At 36.6% G+C, this 22,597-nt stretch overlaps 1 protein-coding gene across 2 annotated transcripts in view; it reads left to right on the top strand.

The window, feature by feature from the left end:
• The window catches only part of LOC121367897, a 112,658-nt gene extending 91,991 nt beyond the window's left edge, over nt 1-20,667 (top strand). For both annotated transcript variants that reach the window (XM_041492346.1, XM_041492345.1), the window contains exons 8-19: nt 5,199-5,342; nt 5,703-5,795; nt 6,139-6,279; nt 7,625-7,685; nt 8,550-8,698; nt 9,195-9,275; nt 10,282-10,474; nt 11,288-11,430; nt 11,794-11,909; nt 12,328-12,474; nt 16,663-16,762; nt 17,434-20,667. In XM_041492346.1, coding sequence (XP_041348280.1) covers nt 5,199-5,342; nt 5,703-5,795; nt 6,139-6,279; nt 7,625-7,685; nt 8,550-8,698; nt 9,195-9,275; nt 10,282-10,474; nt 11,288-11,430; nt 11,794-11,909; nt 12,328-12,474; nt 16,663-16,762; nt 17,434-17,586 — 1,521 coding nt within the window. In that variant the 3' untranslated portion in view covers nt 17,587-20,667. The remainder of the gene's footprint in view (nt 1-5,198; nt 5,343-5,702; nt 5,796-6,138; nt 6,280-7,624; nt 7,686-8,549; nt 8,699-9,194; nt 9,276-10,281; nt 10,475-11,287; nt 11,431-11,793; nt 11,910-12,327; nt 12,475-16,662; nt 16,763-17,433) is intronic.
• The last annotated feature ends 1,930 nt before the right edge of the window (nt 20,668-22,597 follow it).

The raw sequence follows: 22,597 nt of genomic DNA, 5'->3' as shown, positions 1-22,597 counted from the left end.
GAAGACAGGGTATCGTCTGCAATTGTCTGCCATCCCTCCATTGACCACTTCACCTCGAGAACCACGGCATTCCGTATCACATGTCAAGGTCCTACAGGAGTCCGTCAACAAACTGGTGGAGAAGGGAGCCGTTCGCAGCATTTCGGAAGCACGCTTAACACCCGGCTTTTACTCGGACATCTTCCTCGTACCGAAGAAAGATTCTCAGGAGCTGCGAATGATCCACAACTTGGCGTTTTTCAACGACCACTACCTGCTTCCTCCTCCATCCTTCAAGATGTTAACGTTGCGAGATGTCTTTGCCGTGATCAAACCGGGGGATTGGCTTGCCTCGCTAGATCTCAAGGACGCCTACCTTCACGTTCCGATGCATGCCGATTGTCATCGCTACCTCCGGTTCGTGCTACAGGGTCGGCATTACGAATGGACAGTCCTACCCTTTGGGATATCCATGGCGCCATGGCTGTTCACCAGAATCACGACTCCGATGTCCCGCTTCCTGCATCACAGAGGTATATCCTTTTACCCGTACCTCGACGATTGCCTGATGAAGTGTCAGAGCAAGACAGGGCTTACTGCACATGTTGCCTTCGTCATGGACTTTCTCAAGCAGCTGGGTTGGATTATCAACATCGAGAAATCTCGACTGGCTCCCACGCAGTCTCTACAGTTCATAGGCGCTTGGCTTCAACCCGACCTGGGCCTCGTTCAAGTTCCTCTAGACCGTTGGGAGAAGATCCAGACCATGATTGCCATAGCCCTCACCGCTCCAATGACCTTCCACGGTTGGCAGAGTCTCCTGGGTCTCCTCACTTCCGCCCAGGATTTGACACTCAGAGGTCGTCTCCAGTTGTGGCACTTGCAGATGTTTCTGAACCCGTTTGTTCGTTTCAACAATCCGGACTTGATCATCTCGCTCCCGGACAATCTACGCTCCAGCCTGCAGTGGTGGCAGCTCCGATCGAACGCCTTAGACGGTGTCTCTATGCGGCCCTTCCTAGCCACTCATCACCTGTTAGTGGACGCATCACTGGAAGGTTGGGGAGCCCATCTCAGCAACCAGTCTACTTCAGGGCTGTGGTCTCCCGACGAACTCGGACTCCACATCAACCTGCTAGAGTTGTTGGCAGTCTACTATGCTATCCTTCATTGGCGACAGATGTTGACAGGGGCCTCTCTCATGGTGGCGACAACAAGTACCACCGCGGCGGCTTATATCAACCGTCAGGGTGGAACCCACTCCAGCAGTCTGCTGCAGTTGACTTATCGTTTCTACAAGCTGGTCGACGAGATTCCGCTGCAACTACGGGCTCGCCATATTCCAGGGGTTTCCAATGTACTAGCCGACACACTGTCTCGGCCGTCGTCTCCACAGCCGACGGAATGGATGCTCCATCCCGAAGCGTTTTGATGGGTGTGCGACAGACTTTGGACACCAAACATTGATCTCTTCGCCACACGATTCAACCATCAGCTGAGGGTTTACGTGTCTCCGGTGCCAAATCCCGAAGCTCTGGATCTCGACGCCTTGGCCATCAGCTGGGAACAGATGGACGCGTACGCTTTTCCCCCACCAATCCTCCTTCCAAGGGTGCTTCAGAGGTTTCAGTTGTATCATTGTCGCCTGTTGCTCGTTGCTCCGATGTGGCCATCCAGGATGTGGTATCCAGATCTAATACGTCTTGCTGATCCACATCCTTTACCGCTGCCAGACTGGGATCATCTGTTGCTGCATCCCACGTCAAGACTATACCATCCACGTCCGCAGATGTTCCAACTGCACACGTGGACTTTATCTCCAAGAGTTTGAGGAAGAAAGGTTTTTCTTCGCAGTCTACGGCGGCCATTTTGAAAGCACACAGATCATCTACTACTGCAGCTTACAACGTCAGATGGCTTTGCTTTCACCGATGGTGTGTCCAGCAAAAACTCAAACCTCAGACGATCCAGATACCTCGTCTTGCAGATTTTTTGCTGTATCTGCGGACCGCTTTACGATTGAAGGGGTCTACCATCGCTGGGTACGTTTCGGTCATCGCTACTGTTCGTGATGTCGCTACTGGAACGAAGTTATCGGGTATTCCTGAGATCCATAAGATGATCAAAGGGTTTCGCCTTGATGATCAAGTACACCGGTTTCGGCCACCAAGATGGGACCTGAATCTGGTGTTACGAGCGTTATATCGACCGCACCTTATGAGCCGATCGAATCCTCTTCCCTGCAAGACTTGACGCGGAAGACGGTGTTTTTACTCGGTTTTGCCACGGCTGCCCGTGTCTCAGAACTCCATGCTCTTGATGTAGACTTGGTATGTTTTCACCGAGATCGGCGTGCAGTCAACTTGGGGTTACTCATGAACTTTGTTGCAAAGAATCAGTTACCAGACCAAGCGCCTCGTTCGTATGTTGTGCAGGCCCTCTCCTCTATCGTTGGTCCAGCGGACGTTGAGGACTTGGCGTTGTGCCCTGTCAGAGCCCTGCACCAGTACATCAAGAGGACCAGATCTTTTCGACAACATCGCAAGAGACTTTTCCTCTCCTGTAACCAGAGTCAGTTGAGGGATATTATCAAAAACACGGTGGCCACCTGGATCCGGTCTTCTATCCTGACCGCTTGTCAGAAGGAGGGTTTACATGCTCCATCTGCTTCTAATCCGCTTGAACTCCGTGCCTTGGCTGCCACAATGTCCCTGCACTGCAACACACCCATTCAGCACATTATCACTGGTTGTTTCTGGGCTATGGACTCCATCTTCACCAACTATTATCTGAGGGATATCTCCACAGAAGACGTTGAGGGGTTCCATCATCTGGGTCCGGTTGTTGCTGCACAGACTCTGTTGAATACAAGCCATCCTCGTCGCCGTTGATGTCTGTCTGATTCTGTGCTGCATACCGAGATGTCCATCGAATCGACAGGTGAGGATTGCTTAGACTTTTGTTCTTTTGCACAGTTCACACACTGGTGCCGGAACTTTTGTCCTGATAACCTTTACCCTGTGGTTATTTGTTGTCGTTATTGAACTAACAGTTCTTTGGTGTACTAGACAGAAAACACTCGGGGGTCTTGTTCTGTTCAGTGTTCTGACGGATGCACCTCATTAGGTTGTCGCTTGTTATTACAAAAATAACATTTCAATACGTGAGGGTTACCTAACATCTGCATCCCTGGTGGCTACGACTTCCCACCCTGTCAGAACCAGCATGAGATGTGGCTGCTGCCTCCTGGTCCTTTGTTCTAGGAGTCACACCTGCCACTGCTGACGGATGCCACCATTCTGGTTGTTATTACTAACATTACCTGCATTGGTCTGTGACGGGCATCCCTAGGAGAAGAGCTTATCAAGGTTGGCCTTATTCTGCCACTAGTCAGCCTCTTTCCGGTTTGGGGAGTTATCACAAGCATCTACGGATCTCGGCACCCACCACCATCTGTTGAATGCTGCCCTTGTTTGAGGACAGGTAATGTCTAAAGAAATGGAGAAAACTTGGAGTGTTTTCTCTTTTATAGATACATTATCTGTCCTCAAGATTTCATCCCGCCCGGGCCTTCCCGCTTCCTGTTCTCCGTGCGATGCGCTCAGGGAAAAAGAAGGAAGTTAGTCATGTTACCGGAACTAGAGAGCAGTATGCAGTAGAAGAATTTAGGCCATCCCATTGGCTGTTGGGATGTTCGGACCAGACCACTTGCGTGGGGGGGGAGGTGCCCTTGTTTGAGGACAGGTAATGTATCTATAAAAGAGAAAACACTCCAAGTTTTCTCCACCCGCCTGCTACTGATTCAGTCAGGGGCTGCTGGTGCTCCCTTGCACCTGCCAGTGCAGGCGGTCCCTCCTTCCCCTCCCCCCACCTTTCTTGTCATGGACGGAAGAGCCGGCCAAGGCCGGCTCTTGCGCCCATGACAGCCGTGCGCTACAACAGCTTGCTCTGAATGTGCACGTAAAACCCTATGACATGACATGACATAAGTTTTCTCTTTCCTGTCATGGACGGAGGAGCCGGCCAAGGCCGGCTCTTGTGCCCACGACAGGCGTGCGCTACAACAGCTTGTTCTGAATGTGCACGTAAAACCCTATGACATGATATGACATAAGTTTTCTCCAATCTCTCAGATTCTCCAGTATTCACTACTACCATGTTTCACACCTAAAAGTCACTATTTAAATTTGAAAAATACATTCCTTTCTTTTGTGGTGAAGTTGTTTTATAAGTTTGTGTTTTGTTTTGTGCGTCAGACCACAGAAGACATCTCGGGTCAGTTTGTGTGTATGGAGGGCTACAGGAAGCTTGTTTTATAAGTTTGTGTTTGTTTTGTATGTCAGACCACAGAAGACATCTCGGGTCAGTTTGTGTGTATGGAGGGCTACAGGAAGCTTGTTTTATAAGTTTGTGTTTTGTTTTGTATGTCAGACCACAGAAGACATCTCGGGTCAGTTTGTGTGTATGGAGGGCTACAGGAAGCTTGTTTTATAAGTTTGTGTTTTGTTTTGTGCGTCAGACCACAGAAGACATCTCGGGTCAGTTTGTGTGTATGGAGGGCTACAGGAAGCTTGTTTTATAAGTTTGTGTTTGTTTTGTATGTCAGACCACAGAAGACATCTCGGGTCAGTTTGTGTGTATGGAGGGCTACAGGAAGCTTGTTTTATAAGTTTGTGTTTGTTTTGTGTGTCAGACCACAGAAGACATCTCGGGTCAGTTTGTGTGTATGGAGGGCTACAGGAAGCTTGTTTTATAAGTTTGTGTTTGTTTTGTGTGTCAGACCACAGAAGACATCTCGGGTCAGTTTGTGTGTATGGAGGGCTACAGGAAGCTTGTTTTATAAGTTTGTGTTTGTTTTGTGTGTCAGACCACAGAAGACATCTCGGGTCAGTTTGTGTGTATGGAGGGCTACAGGAAGCTTGTTTTATAAGTTTGTGTTTTGTTTTGTGTGTCAGACCACAGAAGACATCTCGGGTCAGTTTGTGTGTATGGAGGGCTACAGGAAGCTTGTTTTATAAGTTTGTGTTTTGTTTTGTGTGTCAGACCACAGAAGACATCTCGGGTCAGTTTGTGTGTATGGAGGGCTACAGGAAGCTTGTTTTATAAGTTTGTGTTTTGTTTTGTATGTCAGACCACAGAAGACATCTCGGGTCAGTTTGTGTGTATGGAGGGCTACAGGAAGCTTGTTTTATAAGTTTGTGTTTTGTTTTGTATGTCAGACCACAGAAGACATCTCGGGTCAGTTTGTGTGTATGGAGGGCTACATGGAGAAGCTGCCGATGAACAAGAAGAAGGCCACACTGCTGAAGACATGGAAAAGACGATTCTTCAAGGCCACTGACGGCTGGTTGTATTACTATGAGGTAACATTTGTTGTCACCTACTCTTAGTGTTAAATTTTTTTAAACTTATGTTTTTTCATTTGCTTTTCTTTTCGTTTTTTTTTTTGAGAGAAAGAAATGAGGGAGAGGGAGGGAGGGAGAGAGGGAGGGAGGGAGGGTACCAGTAGACTGTAAAATTACCTAATTTAAGACTTTTGAATTTTAAAATATACATTACACACATTTCTTTAGAAAATTTGTCATGTTGGTAACAGTAACTGAAGTTCAAATGCACAAGATGATGTAGAAATGCTGATCTAAGAGATGTAAGGTTGTTATGTCAAAACCAAAAGCTGAATATTTTAGTTAGGTGACTAAAATGTCTTGAAAATGTTTTTTTAGACAAGTGATCGAAGCAAACCAAGTGAGACCATTCAGTTGATGGGAGGAAACATACATGACTTGGGAAACCGCATCCTTGGAATTGATGATGGGGTAAGCACTTCACATTGATATTTAAAAATATTTTTTATATCTAAAGATGAAAATATGTTCTTTGTCCATGATTTTTCTAGATTAGGGCCTGATCACTCATTGTAGATATTGTTTTTATGTTTTAATAACACTTCAAAGCACCAACTAATAATTAGGCTGTTTAAATATGTTCGGTTATTATGTACAGCTTTTTTACCATAAAAATTAATTAAATTGTCAATTTTAAGAAATCTGTTGTCTTTCTCATTGTCTAAAAGAGAAACAGGTTCATTGATTTTAAAATGTTGAAATAAAACAAACTGAAAACCTCAGATCTGAATTTGAGTAAATGTTTGTTCTCTAGCGTGGCCGGTTCTTGATGGTTCGTTGTCCAACTGACAAGGAACACGGACAGTGGAAACTGGCGCTGGACACACAGACGGCGGACAATACAAAGGCCAGATACATCCACCCGCTTCTCAAGTCTCCACCTCACCCACAGAAGGTTTGAGTTTATAACTTGTGTGGTAGCTGCTTTATGATAGTGGGCAAGATCACAGATGTCATTCAAGATTCTTTACTACTTAGATATTTGACTTGTAACCATATGATGATAACGTGTTAACATAGATATCATCTCAACAAAGTTAGATGACAATGGCGGATCCAGAAAAAATCATTTATGGGGGTGGGGGGCCAATGACATGAGTTGGAAATTAATATATAATAAAATTACAACTGTTGCAAAATTTAGGGGGGGGGTGGCTGGGCCCTTGAGCCTCCCCCCTAGATCCACGCATGGATGATGTGATATACATGTTACTGTTTAGACAGTCAATGCTGCACAATTTTTTGTTTTCATATAATAAAGGGGAGTGAAAGTCAACTTAATAATAGAACTTTTGTTTGAGGTGCCAGAGTTTGTAGGTTATATCTAAGAATGTTGTATGTGCTGTCCCAACTGGTTAAAAGAAAACTTGCAACTTGTCATAAAGAGTAAATAATATGTCACTAGTTGGTTTTTCCTCTCATAATGAAACAGATTTGTTACCTTATTAAATAATTTGCTGGGATATCAGTAACGAAATGCTCTTATTCAAACTTTTGAGGAACATTTGCATAATAATATTATTAGTTGTTCAGTAGTTTAAGAAGTGAGCTCTGTGGTCTAGTGGATAAACTGCTGGACAATCAAGCTGACGTCAGTGGTTCAAATCCCGTCAAAGCTGGCTCACACATTCATTAATCTTTCTCATCTATCACCCTCTGCCTATCATTCTCATTATCTTAATATAAAAAACTTTCCAATTTCTCCAACAATTTCAATCTGTTTCGACCCTTTCTGTCAGTTTCCTCCGACTCTGTCTTCTGAGCTGTCCACACCATTGCCTACCTGTCTCAACTTCCTCCACGGGTGCAGTCTCTGTGTATATACCTGCACCTACCTGGCATCCTCGTCCTCTGCCGGTAATAAAACTGGTCTGACCTACAGCACTAAGTAACGACCGCCGGTAGTAGGGGTGCATAGTAGGTGGTTACAAGTGCCTCTTAACAATGCCAGAAGTAACTACTGAACACTCTCCAAAGTGGTCAGACTAAGCCCACAGCTAAAAGCTGATGGGGAACAGGTCTGTGGCACAGATAGCCACAAGAGACAAGCACCTGTCACGGTTGGAGAGACAAGGACTGGGATGTGGAAGTGGACAGCGAAAGAAGTTGAAAGATAGGAGTTGCCAGATCGGGAAGAAATGAGATGGAATTCAAAGGAGAGAAAGGAAAGGGGGGCACTGGGATAAAAAAAAAAAAAAGAAGAAGAATCCTATATATATTGTTAAATTATTATGTTTCAGAAAGTTGTCATAATTGATATGGGCAGTAATGCAGTTCGTGCTGGAATTCTGGGACAGAGGCGTAAGTTATTTATTTCTCTTGCATCATTGTAAAATATCATGTAAGAAAGCTGAAATGTGGTAATTAATATTATTAAGAAAGAGTAACAGCTCTTGGGCCATTGTAGAAAGGTATAGACTGTTTGACAATTTGATAATAATCTTTACTTCTGTCTTCTTCAGTGATAGTTTCTTTGAATGCACTTTCATTCAGGCCAATATTTATCTGAGAAGTAGAAGTCACAACCAGTGGAATGGCTTAAAAGATTCACAAGTCTTCGACTGAAATCTTTGAACACACATTTGCCCAAGAAGCTGTTCCTGAAATGGTCATAGAGGAACATGTTTAAATATTCATAGAGGAACATGTTTAAATATTCATAGAGGCACATGGTTTTTTTCAGTGGACTACCCATAAAATAAAATTTTATGTATAGAGAAAAAAATAGTAGCAGACCCATAAGGTATAATACAATAAGTGTGATGCCTTCCATGTCTCCTCATTCTGGAACAGGTCTAACCTATTCTTAAATTGGGGGGGGGGGGTAAAGTACTTGGTTGATTCCTTTCAGTGGACCCATTGGGTTATTTCTTATTTTAGCCAATGCTCCACAACTGGTATAACAAAGGCTGTGTTATGTACTGTTTTTCCTGTGAGACCGTGCATATAAAAAATCCCTTGCTGCTAATCAAAAAGAGTAGCCCATTGAGTGGTAGCAGTGGGTTTCCTCAACCATATATCCAACACTATATAACTATAAATAAAAGGTGTTGAGTGTGTTTTTAAATAAAACATTTATTTATTTATTTATTTATTTATTTCTATTCTCATATGATGGTTAGTTCATTGAAACAAGACTTTAAAATCATCTTTTGTATGTTTCAGCCACTTTGCCCGAGTTGTTTTTTCCCAGTGTGGTTGCCGTACACAACACAACAAGCAACATGGTGGTCGGCATGGAAGCTTATTTCCCTGGGATACGCCACAAATCCAAGCTCTTTCATCCAATCAGAGCAACCAACAAAATAGACAAGGTAATGCTCTTATCATCATCGTAAAAGAACTGCACTCAGTCTGTTAAACCTTTTTTTGTTTGTTGTTAGAGTGGGACAGATTTTGCTGTGCATAATATATATCTTTATCAGTTCATTTGTAGTTGCATTGGAATGATGTATGTACATGGGCATCATCAGGAATTGTGGAGAAGGGTTAAGTTTTGTAATTAACTATTCAAATTTGTGGTTAATATATATTGAAAAATAGAAAGATATTGCAAAAAGGATGTTTGTTTATACCTTTTGACTCTGTTGATGCGGACTTACCTTTGTTTGACACCCAGAGGTGTATTTTTGTGTTGGAGTGTCCTTAAACATTCATTCATTCATTCATTCTGGTGATGCAGCTGATATAAACTAACTATTCTTATTTTTAAATATTTACCAAGATGTTATTTTATGTAATTTTCATACTTATTATTATTATTATTATTATTATTATTATTCATTGATCGTTGAACTGTTTTCCTTACAGTTTAGCATAGATGAAAGACAGATGCCAGCAGTTTTCAGTAAAGTCTTTCACGATCTGAGAATCAATCCCGGGGAATATCTGGTAATAATCTTAATTCTTTATTTACTCTTTCTCTTTCTTTTTTGTGTGTGTATAAGTGTAATTATGTTAAAGGCATATTGTTACAGACCACTGAATAGTCTAACAAAGTATTACCTAAAAGTATATATATTTGATTTGTCCCTTTATTCAACCATCTACATAGCCACCATACTCCACTTATTAATGTTATTTTTTTTAAATAATTGAATTATGGTAATGGTCTATAATTCAAAAACTAATATTGTCAACAGGGTTGACATGGATTTCACTCCATTGTGGTTCAGTTAAGGTGATCCGATAGCTAGATTTGGTTTCCAAATATTAATGTAATTTTCATTTATTATCCCTTTTTAGAGAAATAGGGTTCTTTAATCTGTGACAGTATGCCTTTAAAGACTACATTCAATGTTTGTACATGTGTGATTTTAAAAAAAGAACTTTTTAAATTATTATATTATTATTATTATTATATATTATATATATATATATATATATATATATATATATATATATATATATATATATATATATATATATATGTTGTTAGAAAAGAGACCTAAGAGTAAAAATAATATTTCCTATTTGACAAATAATTTATTGATAAATTTCTATTTGACATGATAACATGTAAGAAATTTAACTGAAATCCAGTTGTACATTTGAATAAAATGTCAGTTATGGGTGGGATTTAGCTGTCAGTTGAGTGCTTGCTGGAGGTGCTTGTGTCACAGGATCGAACCACCATTCAACTGATTGGGGTTTTTCTCGTTCCAACCAGTCCACCACAACTGGACAAAGTCTGTGGTATGTGCTTTCCTGTCTGTGGGAAAGTGCATATAAAAAATACCTTGCCACATTAGGAAAATGTAGCTGGTTTCCTCTCATGACTACGTGTCAAAATTACCAATTGTTTGATATCCAATAGCCAATGGTTGATTAATCAATGTGCTCCAGTGGTGTCATTAAACAAAACAAACTTTAAACTGTGAGTTATTTGCCTTGCTAGGTGATGCTGAGCACCCCGATGGATCTGAGTGACAACCTGCGTAAGAACCTGATGATGATTCTCGTCGACAGTCTCCAGGTGGCGGGAGTGTGCATGGTGCAGCAAGCGCTTCTCTCCCTTTACTCCTACAATACGACATCGGGAATCATTGTGGATGTGGGAGAAACCATTGAGATATTACCAATATATGATGGTTTGTTTTTTTATTTCTTATTTCACTGTAACTCTTATTTTTATAAAGTTATTTTGCATTTATTTTCGATTGTTATTTATAATGTGTTCATAGGATGATTCAGAATTTTTTTAAAGTGGGTACAAAGCAAAATTGGGGAAGAATATCAACTTTTATTAAAAACATTTTAGGCTTTTTGGACAGTTTCTTGTACACAAAAAATGTTTTATTGTTCTTTAAATAGTGCTTCATTATAAGGGACTTGTCTTTGATTGTTTAAATAGTAATTCATTATAAGGGGCCAGTGTTTGATTGTTTAAATAGTAATTCATTATAAGGGGCCAGTGTTTGATTGTTTAAATAGTAATTCATTATAAGGGGCCAGTGTTTGATTGTTTAAATAGTAATTCATTATAAGGGGCCAGTGTTTGATTGTTTAAATAGTAATTCATTATAAGGGACCAGTGTTTGATTGTTTAAATAGTAATTCATTAAAAGGGGCCAATGTTTGATTGTTTAAATAGTAATTCATTATAAGGGCTGGTGTTTGATTGTTTAAATAGTAATTCATTAAAAGGGGCCAATGTTTGATTTTTTAAATAGTAATTCATTATAAGGGCTGGTGTTTGATTGTTTAAATAGTAATTCATTATAAGGGGCCAGTGTTTGATTGTTTCAATAGTAATTCATTAAAAGGGGCCAATGTTTGATTGTTTAAATAGTAATTCATTATAAGGGCTGCTGTTTGATTGTTTTAAGAGTCATTCATTATTAGGGATGTATCTTTGATGGATATGTTGCAGTATAATATAAAGATGTATTTGTATTATTTAGGGTTTGTGATTGAGGGAGGTGTGACAATGTTGCCATATGGAGCTGAGAAGATTGAAGACTCATTACAGATATCCCTGATGACTGAAAACTACCGCTTTTCATCCAGAATTGAGAGACTTCTTGTTAAATACATCATGGAAAAGGTAATTAAATTGTCATTATCACAGATGCATTAGGTATATTTTTGTGAAATAAATTTGTTTTATTTGTCTTCATATTTTTAAAAGTATATATTTTCAAATATTGCCATATATCCATTTGACTCTCATAAATTATAAGATCCATTATGACTGTTTCATTAGAGATATTTTGTAAAATAGATTTATGTCTTTATTTGTCTTCATATTTTTAACAGAATATTATTTCAAGTACAAATATTGTTGGATATTCATTTGTCTATCACAAACACTGCGTTAGTTACAAATATCTGTTTTAAATTATAAGTACTGTATTGTTTACAGTATATAGCTGAATTTTAAAAAATAATTCTGTTTTTGTTTTTTCAGTCCTGCTATGTGGCATCAGACTTTAAGTCTGCTCTAGAACAGTGTAAGACGAACAGAGAGAAAATGTCTTGCACTGTAGACTTTGAACCATTTGACCTGCCACCTGGAGCCTACCCGTGAGTACTAGATTTCACCTATGCAAATTTTTTTCTAATTACTGTAGATCCTGAAATTAAAACGACCGTAAATAAATGCAAGTGACAGTGGGCAGACTAAATCCTGTACTTCTAATATAAAGTTTTCTCTATATATTCATTGATAAAATATATCTGAGTGTTCACATTAGGTGGTATTGACTATATGTGAAATAACTTGGTGTGTGATATAAAAGTATGTCAGACATGATTGATTTTTATATACAAAAACCAAAGCTAACAATTTCTTATCTTTTCATTCAAAATACATGTGGTAAGCTTCTAGTAATGACATTTCATTAACTTTTCTTTAAATTCAGTAACCAGTGCTTATGTTAATGCCTGTGTGTTATTGGACATTCCTTCTTTAATAATAACATGAAATTATTAATATTTTCAGTTCCATTACACATGACATCAGTCGTTTCAAGAGTCCTGAGGGTTTGTTTGACATGGACATGTGGGAGATGGACTTCCCCAACCTGCACAAACTCATCTTCCAGGCCATCCAGACGTGCCCCATGGACAGTAGAAGACATATGTACAGGTTAGTATTTATTATATATACATGTTCAACCAGTGGTCCACAACTGGTTCATCAAAGGCCGTGGTATGTGCTGTCCTGTGTGTGGGAAAGTGCATATTAAAGACCCCTTGCTACTTATCAGAAAGTTTCCACTAAAGAAATATGTTAGAATGACCATATGTTTGACATCCAATAGCCGATGATGAGATAAATTTCGTTAAATAAAACAAACTTTACTTTATTATACATGTGCCCCATGGACAGTAGAAGACGTATATACAGGTTCGTATTTATTATATATACATGTGCCCCATGGACAGTAGAAGACGTATATACAGGTTAGTATTTATTATATATACATGTGCCCCATGGACAGTAGAAGACGTATGTACAGGTTCGTATTTTTTATTATATATACATGTGCCCCATGGACAGTAGAAGACGTATGTACAGGTTCGTATTTATTATATATACATGTGCCCCATGGACAGTAGAAGACGTATATACAGGTTCGTATTTATTATATATACATGTGCCCCATGGACAGTAGAAGACGTATGTACAGGTTCGTATTTATTATATATACATGTGCCCCATGGACAGTAGAAGACGTATATACAGGTTCGTATTTATTATATATACATGTGCCCCATGGACAGTAGAAGACGTATGTACAGGTTCGTATTTTTTATTATATATACATGTGCCCCATGGACAGTAGAAGACGTATGTACAGGTTCGTATTTATTATATATACATGTGCCCCATGGACAGTAGAAGACGTATGTACAGGTTCGTATTTATTATATATACATGTGCCCCATGGACAGTAGAAGACGTATGTACAGGTTCGTATTTATTATATATACATGTGCCCCATGGACAGTAGAAGACGTATGTACAGGTTCGTATTTATTATATATACATGTGCCCCATGGACAGTAGAAGACGTATGTACAGGTTCGTATTTATTATATATACATGTGCCCCATGGACAGTAGAAGACGTATGTACAGGTTCGTATTTATTATATATACATGTGCCCCATGACAGTAGAAGACGTATGTACAGGTTCGTATTTATTTATATACATGTGCCCCATGGACAGTAGAAGACGTATGTACAGGTTCGTATTTATTATATATACATGTGCCCCATGGACAGTAGAAGACGTATGTACAGGTTCGTATTTATTATATATACATGTGCCCCATGGACAGTAGAAGACGTATATACAGGTTCGTATTTATTATATATACATGTGCCCCATGGACAGTAGAAGACGTATATACAGGTTCGTATTTATTATATATACATGTGCCCCATGGACAGTAGAAGACGTATGTACAGGTTCGTATTTTTTATTATATATACATGTGCCCCATGGACAGTAGAAGACGTATGTACAGGTTCGTATTATTTATTATATATACATGTGCCCCATGGACAGTAGAAGACGTATGTACAGGTTCGTATTTATTATATATACATGTGCCCCATGGACAGTAGAAGACGTATGTACAGGTTCGTATTTATTATATATACATGTGCCCCATGGACAGTAGAAGACGTATGTACAGGTTCGTATTTATTATATATACATGTGCCCCATGGACAGTAGAAGACGTATATACAGGTTCGTATTTATTATATATACATGTGCCCCATGGACAGTAGAAGACGTATATACAGATTCGTATTTATTATATATACATGTGCCCCATGGACAGTAGAAGACGTATATACAGGTTCGTATTTATTATATATACATGTGCCCCATGGACAGTAGAAGACGTATGTACAGGTTCGTATTTATTATATATACATGTGCCCCATGGACAGTAGAAGACGTATATACAGGTTCGTATTTATTATATATACATGTGCCCCATGGACAGTAGAAGACGTATATACAGGTTCGTATTTATTATATATACATGTGCCCCATGGACAGTAGAAGACGTATATACAGGTTCGTATTTATTATATATACATGTGTCCCATGGACAGTAGAAGACGTATGTACAGGTTCATATTTATTATATATACATGTGCCCCATGGACAGTAGAAGACGTATGTACAGGTTCTTATTTATTTTTTATATAAGTGTTTCATAGACCGTAGAAGACGTATGTACAGGTTCGTATTTATTATATATACATGTGCCCCATGGACAGTAGAAGACATATGTACAGGTTCTTATTTATTTATTATATAAGTGTTTCATAGCCAGTAGAAGACGTATGTACAGGTTCTTATTTATTTATTATATAAGTGTTTCACAGACAGTAGAAGACGTATGTACAGGTTCGTATTTATTATATATACATGTGCCCCATGGACAGTAGAAAATATATGTACAGGTTTGTATTTATTTATTTATTTAATATGTGTTCCATGGACAGTTTAAAATGGGCTTATTTCTATTCATGAGACTATGTTTTATAGACATTTGGTCAGTGTTCAATAGCACCTGCTATCAACTTGACTGGTCCCAGCCATATTATTTTCCTTTAATATTATGCACAAAAACCAGGCTAGCAAGCATTTCTGACACCACAAAATTGTCATGTGAACTGAATGTGAAGATGCGTTAGTTTTCAGTGACAAGCCTGATTTTGAACTCTATCAGTTACGTATTCATATTAACTACATTGGCCGAGGTTTTTTTGCGCATGATTAGTAGTTTTAAATAACCTATAGTGGCTGAGTCATAATGAAATGTTTTAATAAATATGGTAAATTTCATCAGTCATGAATCAGGGGAAATATTTTATTCTTTTGATGAATGTTTCTACATATCTGAAGTCATAGCAGTCCTTTATAATACTTAACAGCTGATATTTCTGTTATTTAACCGTTGGTATTTGTATTGCTTTATATTTGTATTACTTAACAGTTGATAGATATATTTGAGTTACTTAACAGCTGATATTTCTGTTATTTAACCGTTGGTATTTATATTTGTATTACTTAACAGTTGATACATATATTTGAGTTACTTAACAGCTGATATTTCTGTTATTTAACCGTTGGTATTTGTATTGCTTTATATTTGTATTACTTAACAGTTGATAGATATATTTGAGTTACTTAACAGCTGATATTTCTGTTATTTAACCGTTGGTATTTATATTTGTATTACTTAACAGTTGATACATATATTTGAGTTACTTAACAGCTGATATTTCTGTTATTTAACCGTTGGTATTTGTATTGCTTTATATTTGTATTACTTAACAGTTGATACATATATTTGAGTTACTTAACAGCTGATATTTCTGTTATTTAACCGTTGGTATTTGTATTGCTTTATATTTGTATTACTTAACAGTTGATACATATATTTGAGTTACTTAACAGCTGATATTTCTGTTATTTAACCGTTGGTATTTGTATTGCTTTATATTTGTATTACTTAACAGTTGATAGATATATTTGAGTTACTTAACAGCTGATATTTCTGTTATTTAACCGTTGGTATTTGTATTGCTTTATATTTGTATTACTTAACAGTTGATACATATATTTGAGTTACTTAACAGCTGATATTTCTGTTATTTAACCGTTGGTATTTGTATTGCTTTATATTTGTATTACTTAACAGTTGATACATATATTTGAGTTACTTAACAGCTGATATTTCTGTTATTTAACCGTTGGTATTTATATTTGTATTACTTAACAGTTGATACATATATTTGAGTTACTTAACAGCTGATATTTCTGTTATTTAACCGTTGGTATTTGTATTGCTTTATATTTGTATTACTTAACAGTTGATACATATATTTGAGTTACTTAACAGCTGATATTTCTGTTATTTAACCGTTGGTATTTGTATTGCTTTATATTTGTATTACTTAACAGTTGATACATATATTTGAGTTACTTAACAGCTGATATTTCTGTTATTTAACCGTTGGTATTTATATTTGTATTACTTAACAGTTGATACATATATTTGAGTTACTTAACAGCTTATATTTCTGTTATTTAACCGTTGGTATTTGTATTGCTTTATATTTGTATTACTTAACAGTTGATACATATATTTGAGTTACTTAACAGCTGATATTTCTGTTATTTAACCGTTGGTATTTGTATTGCTTTATATTTGTATTACTTAACAGTTGATACATATATTTGAGTTACTTAAAAGGTGATATTTATATTATTTAACAGTTAATATTTGTGTTATTTGACAGATCTGTATATTTGAGTGGAGGTGTGACGATGCTTCCTGGGTTTAGAGAGCGCTTGCAGTCTGAACTCGTCAAACTGGCTCCACCTAATGTTCCAATAGAAGTAAGATTCATGAGTTTCACATACAAAGTTACATTCTGTGTCCATGTATATAATACTTTAAAGGTTTTATAGTGAAATCACTTTGTGAAAAAATTTATATATTTATCTTGAATGACATTCCTACAGTAGAATTCTGACATCTTCAGGAGAAGGAAACCATATAAAATGGCAGGTGTCCTTGCATATGTTATTATTTTATATAAGGTGAAATATTATGGGGGAAATCTTGAATGTTAGATGTTCTTTTATAATTTTCTGACTATAATGATGTTTGCTTTTGCAAAAAACATAGAAGTCCCTTATTTATGCCTCAAAAATGATTTTTTTAAAGGAGTAAACTGAAGACTTATTGCTTTCCCTCTGATGACTAAATTTGTCTAACTGTAACTTACATTTTGTCTTCTGATTTAACTTTTCATCATCTGATTTTAACTTATTTCATCTTTGGACTATTAACATTTCTTTTTCTTCTGACTAAAACTTATTTTCATTAGATTGGATTATGGGGAGCCACTTAAGATATTACCATATTAACATCATATCAATTCAAATGCTAAGGTGAGATAGAAAAAAATACTCTTCTTGAACTAGCCTCAGGGAAGTGATGGTTTCTCTTAAATAGTACAGTCTGCTAGAAGTCACTCACTGTAACATCGATCACTGTATTGCAGGTACACGCAGCGCCACAGAGGTATCATGCAGCTTACATCGGAGCCTGCTCAGTGGCTGGAATGGACGTTTTTCAGCAGATGTGTATATCAAGGGAAACGTGGCGTACAGAGGGAATCAACAGCTTTAAGAAATGGAAGGCGCCGAAGGGATGAGTGCGAAGACTGCTATAAAACACTATTTATTTGAATCCATGTATTCAGTCAACTAACACAGTTCATGATCCGTGATTTGACCCAGCATCTTCATTTAAAGACAGGCTGACCAATGTTAAGACAGGATGGACAATTTTGAAATAGGGTATCCCACTTTCAAACAGGATGGACAATTTTAAGACGGGTTGACCAATTTTAAGACAGGATTGCCAATTTTAAGATAGGATGGCCAAGTTTAAGACATGCAGATGAGTTTAAGAGACTTGGTTTAGGGCAGCTGATTAAAAACAGATCATCACTGTTTGTCGGTGAACAGAAATGTTTCTGTGATGTGATGGTTTACAGTTTTGTGCAATTTTGCCATTGGTAACCATTGGTGGTTAGAGTACTGTACTAAGAAACCTGCACATTAATTATTCTACAAATGTATTTTAATAATATTAGACTAACCAAGGAGGTAATGTCTCATTACAGGTGATGACACCTAGTGGGCAATGTCACAGATAAAGGGGAATAATCTGTGTTTGCCTAGATTAAAGAATGGTAAAATGTGAAAATACTCAGTGTAAACAGCTGTTTTTAATGAAGACAGTCTCCACAAGCATTAATAAATTTTACTTTAATATTGATTAATCTATGGTGCAATAACCATTGTAGATGTGACAATAATTGAAGAAATGCATCAGTTGCTGTTTTGACAAGTCTGTAGGCATTGGAATGATAATATTAATCTAGCTGATACTAGCTAGATTTGTCCAGTTTATGGTCAGAATAATAGATCATAATATACTTGGCATTTGAAGAGTTCACAGACTGCATGTTGCCAAAATGCACATGTCATTATGCTGATTGTGCACTTTTAAGAAAAAAATGCCATGCATGTTTTGGTTTGTGGTTTTAACCTTACATCATTTAAATTTTGATTATCTTAATACTAGTGGAAAACAGTCCAAGAGTTCAAAGTTCCAATAACAACATTCGAAGGGAAGTAATTTGTAGCAGAGTAACAAAGAACATTGAGAACATGAAAGAGTAGATACTGGACAAATCAAAGTGGGTATGAAAATGCATAAAATACCTGCCAGTTATCATTAATTATTTCTCCAGACATGCTGGGCAAGCACAATGTTTATACAGTGATTTTTAATTAACAGTGGATCATTGTTGGAATATGCAATAGACACATATGTAGTGCACTGCATTTCAATCAGTCACAGGCCATAGGATTTCATGGAAAACACCTTTTCGTTTCCGTGCCTTGTGATCATGTGAACCGATCGGAAACTGTTTTTAGGTTGTACTCGATATAATAATCATGGGAAACAAAATTTCAGTTTTGTGATTTTACCGACACAGTACCAGAAACGATCGTTTCCGTAAAATCCAAATGCCTGAGTCACTTTAAGACTTGATCATGACATCATATACTGGAAATGGATGTTTGTTGCATTGTGTAGAAAACGTGGTGCTTTGATATTTGGATTATTAAACTGTATGTTATGAATTTAGTTGGATATGCAAGAAAAATAATCAAGCATTCATGTTTATTGGAGATACAGTTGTTTTGTTTGAAATTTGTCACGTCTTACTGTATCTTTCAGACTGGAATGTCATTGTTTTCAACGGTCATTAATGGTAGATTCTCTGTCTTGTTAAAAGCAGGTGGCTGTTTAACAGGGTAGGTGATAGAGCACATTTATTTGTCTGTGCTTCAGAGAATATAGAAAGTTAAGAACTAAAATCTGATTTAAATCAATTTAACAACTAACACACATTGTTTTTGCCAGAAAAATCTGGGTGATACCTTGTGTTGCACTCCATACTCACCTGGACAATTTTAGAAGAGTGGCAAATTGATCATCTTACAATCAAATTTTGTATTTGAAACTTCTGTGATTGCTCACCTAGCACCATTTCAAGAGAATGATCTTCAGTTTGCCCTGATTTTGCTGTTGGCAAAGACTGTTGACAAGTTGATTTGAATGTTACATGTGTATTTATTAGCATTATTCAAAATAAAACAATGCATAAACTGGTCCCAATTTACAAAGCTTATGTTTGACTTATATGCGTGTAACTACATACATTTACAATGCTTAAACACCTGCACGTAACTACATACATTTACAATGCATTTATTAGCATTATTCAAAATAAAACAATGCATAAACTGGTCCCAATTTACAAAGCTTATGTTTGACTTATATGCGTGTAACTACATACATTTACAATGCATAAACACCTGCATGTAACTACATACATTTACAATGCTTAAACACCTGCATGTAACTACATACATTTACAATGCTTAAACACCTGCATGTAACTACATACATTTACAATGCTTACACACCTGCATGTGAAAACACAAACCAGGCTTCGTAAATTCAGCCCATTATGTTTACAGCTGTGTAAGTGGGTGTTTTGGGTCAGGATAAAATCTATTTATGCCAGGCTGTCATTTTCCAGTAAATGACAGTAAATTTGTTTTATGATAGGATTGAGGGGGCACCTGCAATGGCTTGGCATGGATGCACCCCCCATAACCCCATTCCAAATCAGGATTTACAAGTATAAAATATAATCCGGGGGACTGGGAGAGTGCCAATGCAGTATAAATCTGGCTTGTGCCACCCTCTTACTCCAGATATCATTGTTATGGGCCTGTAATCAGGGTATTGTTTTGGATATTTAACATACTGCCATCTCAAACAATATTTTTTAAATATATCTGTCTCTGTGCGTTGAAATCTGTCCGTAAAGCCCATCCAATGCAGCTGCAGTGTCACAGGGATCCAGGTATTTATTTGGGAGAAAATGTATTTGAAAAATACTGAGGTGTAAGTCTCCATTAATAGTTGATTAAAGGCGCAGACCCTAGTTTCAGCCCATGGACATGGACACTAAGTTTGGTTAATCTACAAACTTGCAGCAGATTTGGATACAGTTATAACAAAGAGAAACTAAAGTCTGTGATGTTTAAACTAGGAAATACCATCTAAAAATAACTAGAGATTGTCTTGATAACCATTATTTCTCAGACGAACATGCGTTTTTAGAAACTAGGGTATGTCGCTTTAAATAGCAGCTATTTATGAATGAATTAATGATTAACGACATCCCAGCACAAAAATACATCGGCTCTTGGATGTCAAACAATGGTAAAAATGGGAATGAATTGATGGTCAACAACAAAATAAAATTAAAACACAGTGTAAAGGGCTGGGCAAAGTATAAATATCTCAAGTGTATTAAAGTTTCAAGTATATAAATATCACAGGTAAATATTTTTAAAATTTTGATAAAATTTAGCATGTAAAAATTCAAAGTAAGTTGAGGGTGGAATCAAAATAAAATGTCTGACATTCCTGATAACCATATTTATTATCATTCATACACAGTGTTACATGTACTTTGTTATGAATCAAAATGATTCCATCACCTTTTGTCTTTGGCATGTAACTCAATACTGAATAATGGAAGACAGAATATGTATGATATTATCTGTCTCGTTATTCAGCCTATCGATTATTTAAAACATATAGAAATCATTATTCAATCTATTAATTGCTTAAACTATTATGTAATTAATATTCTCTTTACATACATAATTATTTCAAAATAATATGCAGTTAGTAATATTATTTACTACTATATGTTGACTTTGAAATAAATGTACTTATTTTTGTATGCAGATTTTAATAATACATTCTTGTAATTAATGGAGGAACAAGAAAAATAATATCTCACTATTTGCTGTACCACATATTCCAGTTAGTACAGCTTTTAAAAATAATTAATTATATAGGTATATAGCCTGTGTAAGTAAGTGTTTAAAAAAAAAAAATCAGTTATGTATTCCAGTTCTATTAATATTGACCAGAATATTGTGTGTAATATTCTTCAAATAACTTTATAATATATCTTTTAGAGCATATGATAACCATGGAGTTATTTATTCTCACGGTATACAGATTTGAGGTACTATTCGTGAGTTATGATAAATACATATCACAGGGTGTTCCATGTTCGTGTCTAAGTAGGAAACTATTTGGCCTGAGTACGGTAGGCAGTCAGATTCAGCAAATGTCAATTATTAATTTGTAAATGATGGTAGTACATGTGATTTAGAAAGGCAGCTCATAAAATACTACACAGGTTGGTGGTATATTTTCACAATCTTTTAAATTGTTGCCATTTTATTGAAGAACTTCAAAAAGAAAAACAAATTAAACTCTTACACATGTACAAGTATATATACGTGTGTATATTCATAAAATAAGTAAACAAGAACAAAAGTATATTTTTGACATTCCTGACAAACATATTTATTATCAATCTTGCACAATTTTACTTTGTAATTTTTTTTGGTTACTCTGTTAATATTTTTAAAATGTCTATTAATATTTAATATATATGAAAAACATATATTTTAGAAAATAATTAAATGGTAAAATTATTCTGTTAACATTATTTATTATGGTATGTATAATGTTATTTCATTGTTTGTATTTATGATTTATGTATTAATGTTAACATTGTGGGACAGTACAAGTTGATTAATGTTTCAGTGCTGGACAGAAAGTTTCATTTATTGTAATATACTCTTAATACGCTGGTTCTTATTCCTTCTCAACCAGCATAACCCCTTGTTTAAATGTAAAGAGTCACATTCCACAGTAATTTATTAATTTTTATACTTCTCTTTTTTATTATTATTATTATATTAAACTATATTTATCATCAAGACATGAAGCATCCAAGTACAAGGATCAAAATCTTTTCATGAATTTAGGATTTTAGCCACTTAGTGCATGAAATAAAAAAAATAAAAATCTGTCAAAAAAATAATATGTAATGTTCTTTTTTGTAATTTATTTATTCTTCGCAAGTCTAATTTAGAACCGTTATTTTCCCACACATTCAATGAAGCAGTGATCAGATACTTTAATGATTGAATATAGACATTAAAATAAGCTTTTCTAATATTTTTTTTTTTTGCCAGGAGCAT

This window comes from Gigantopelta aegis, chromosome 3, assembly GCF_016097555.1.
Source record: "Gigantopelta aegis isolate Gae_Host chromosome 3, Gae_host_genome, whole genome shotgun sequence".
In the NCBI taxonomy this organism is placed as follows: Eukaryota; Metazoa; Mollusca; class Gastropoda; order Neomphalida; family Peltospiridae; genus Gigantopelta; species Gigantopelta aegis.
The sequence above is the reverse complement of the archived record's forward strand: the minus strand, read 5'-3'. Positions and strand labels throughout refer to the sequence as shown.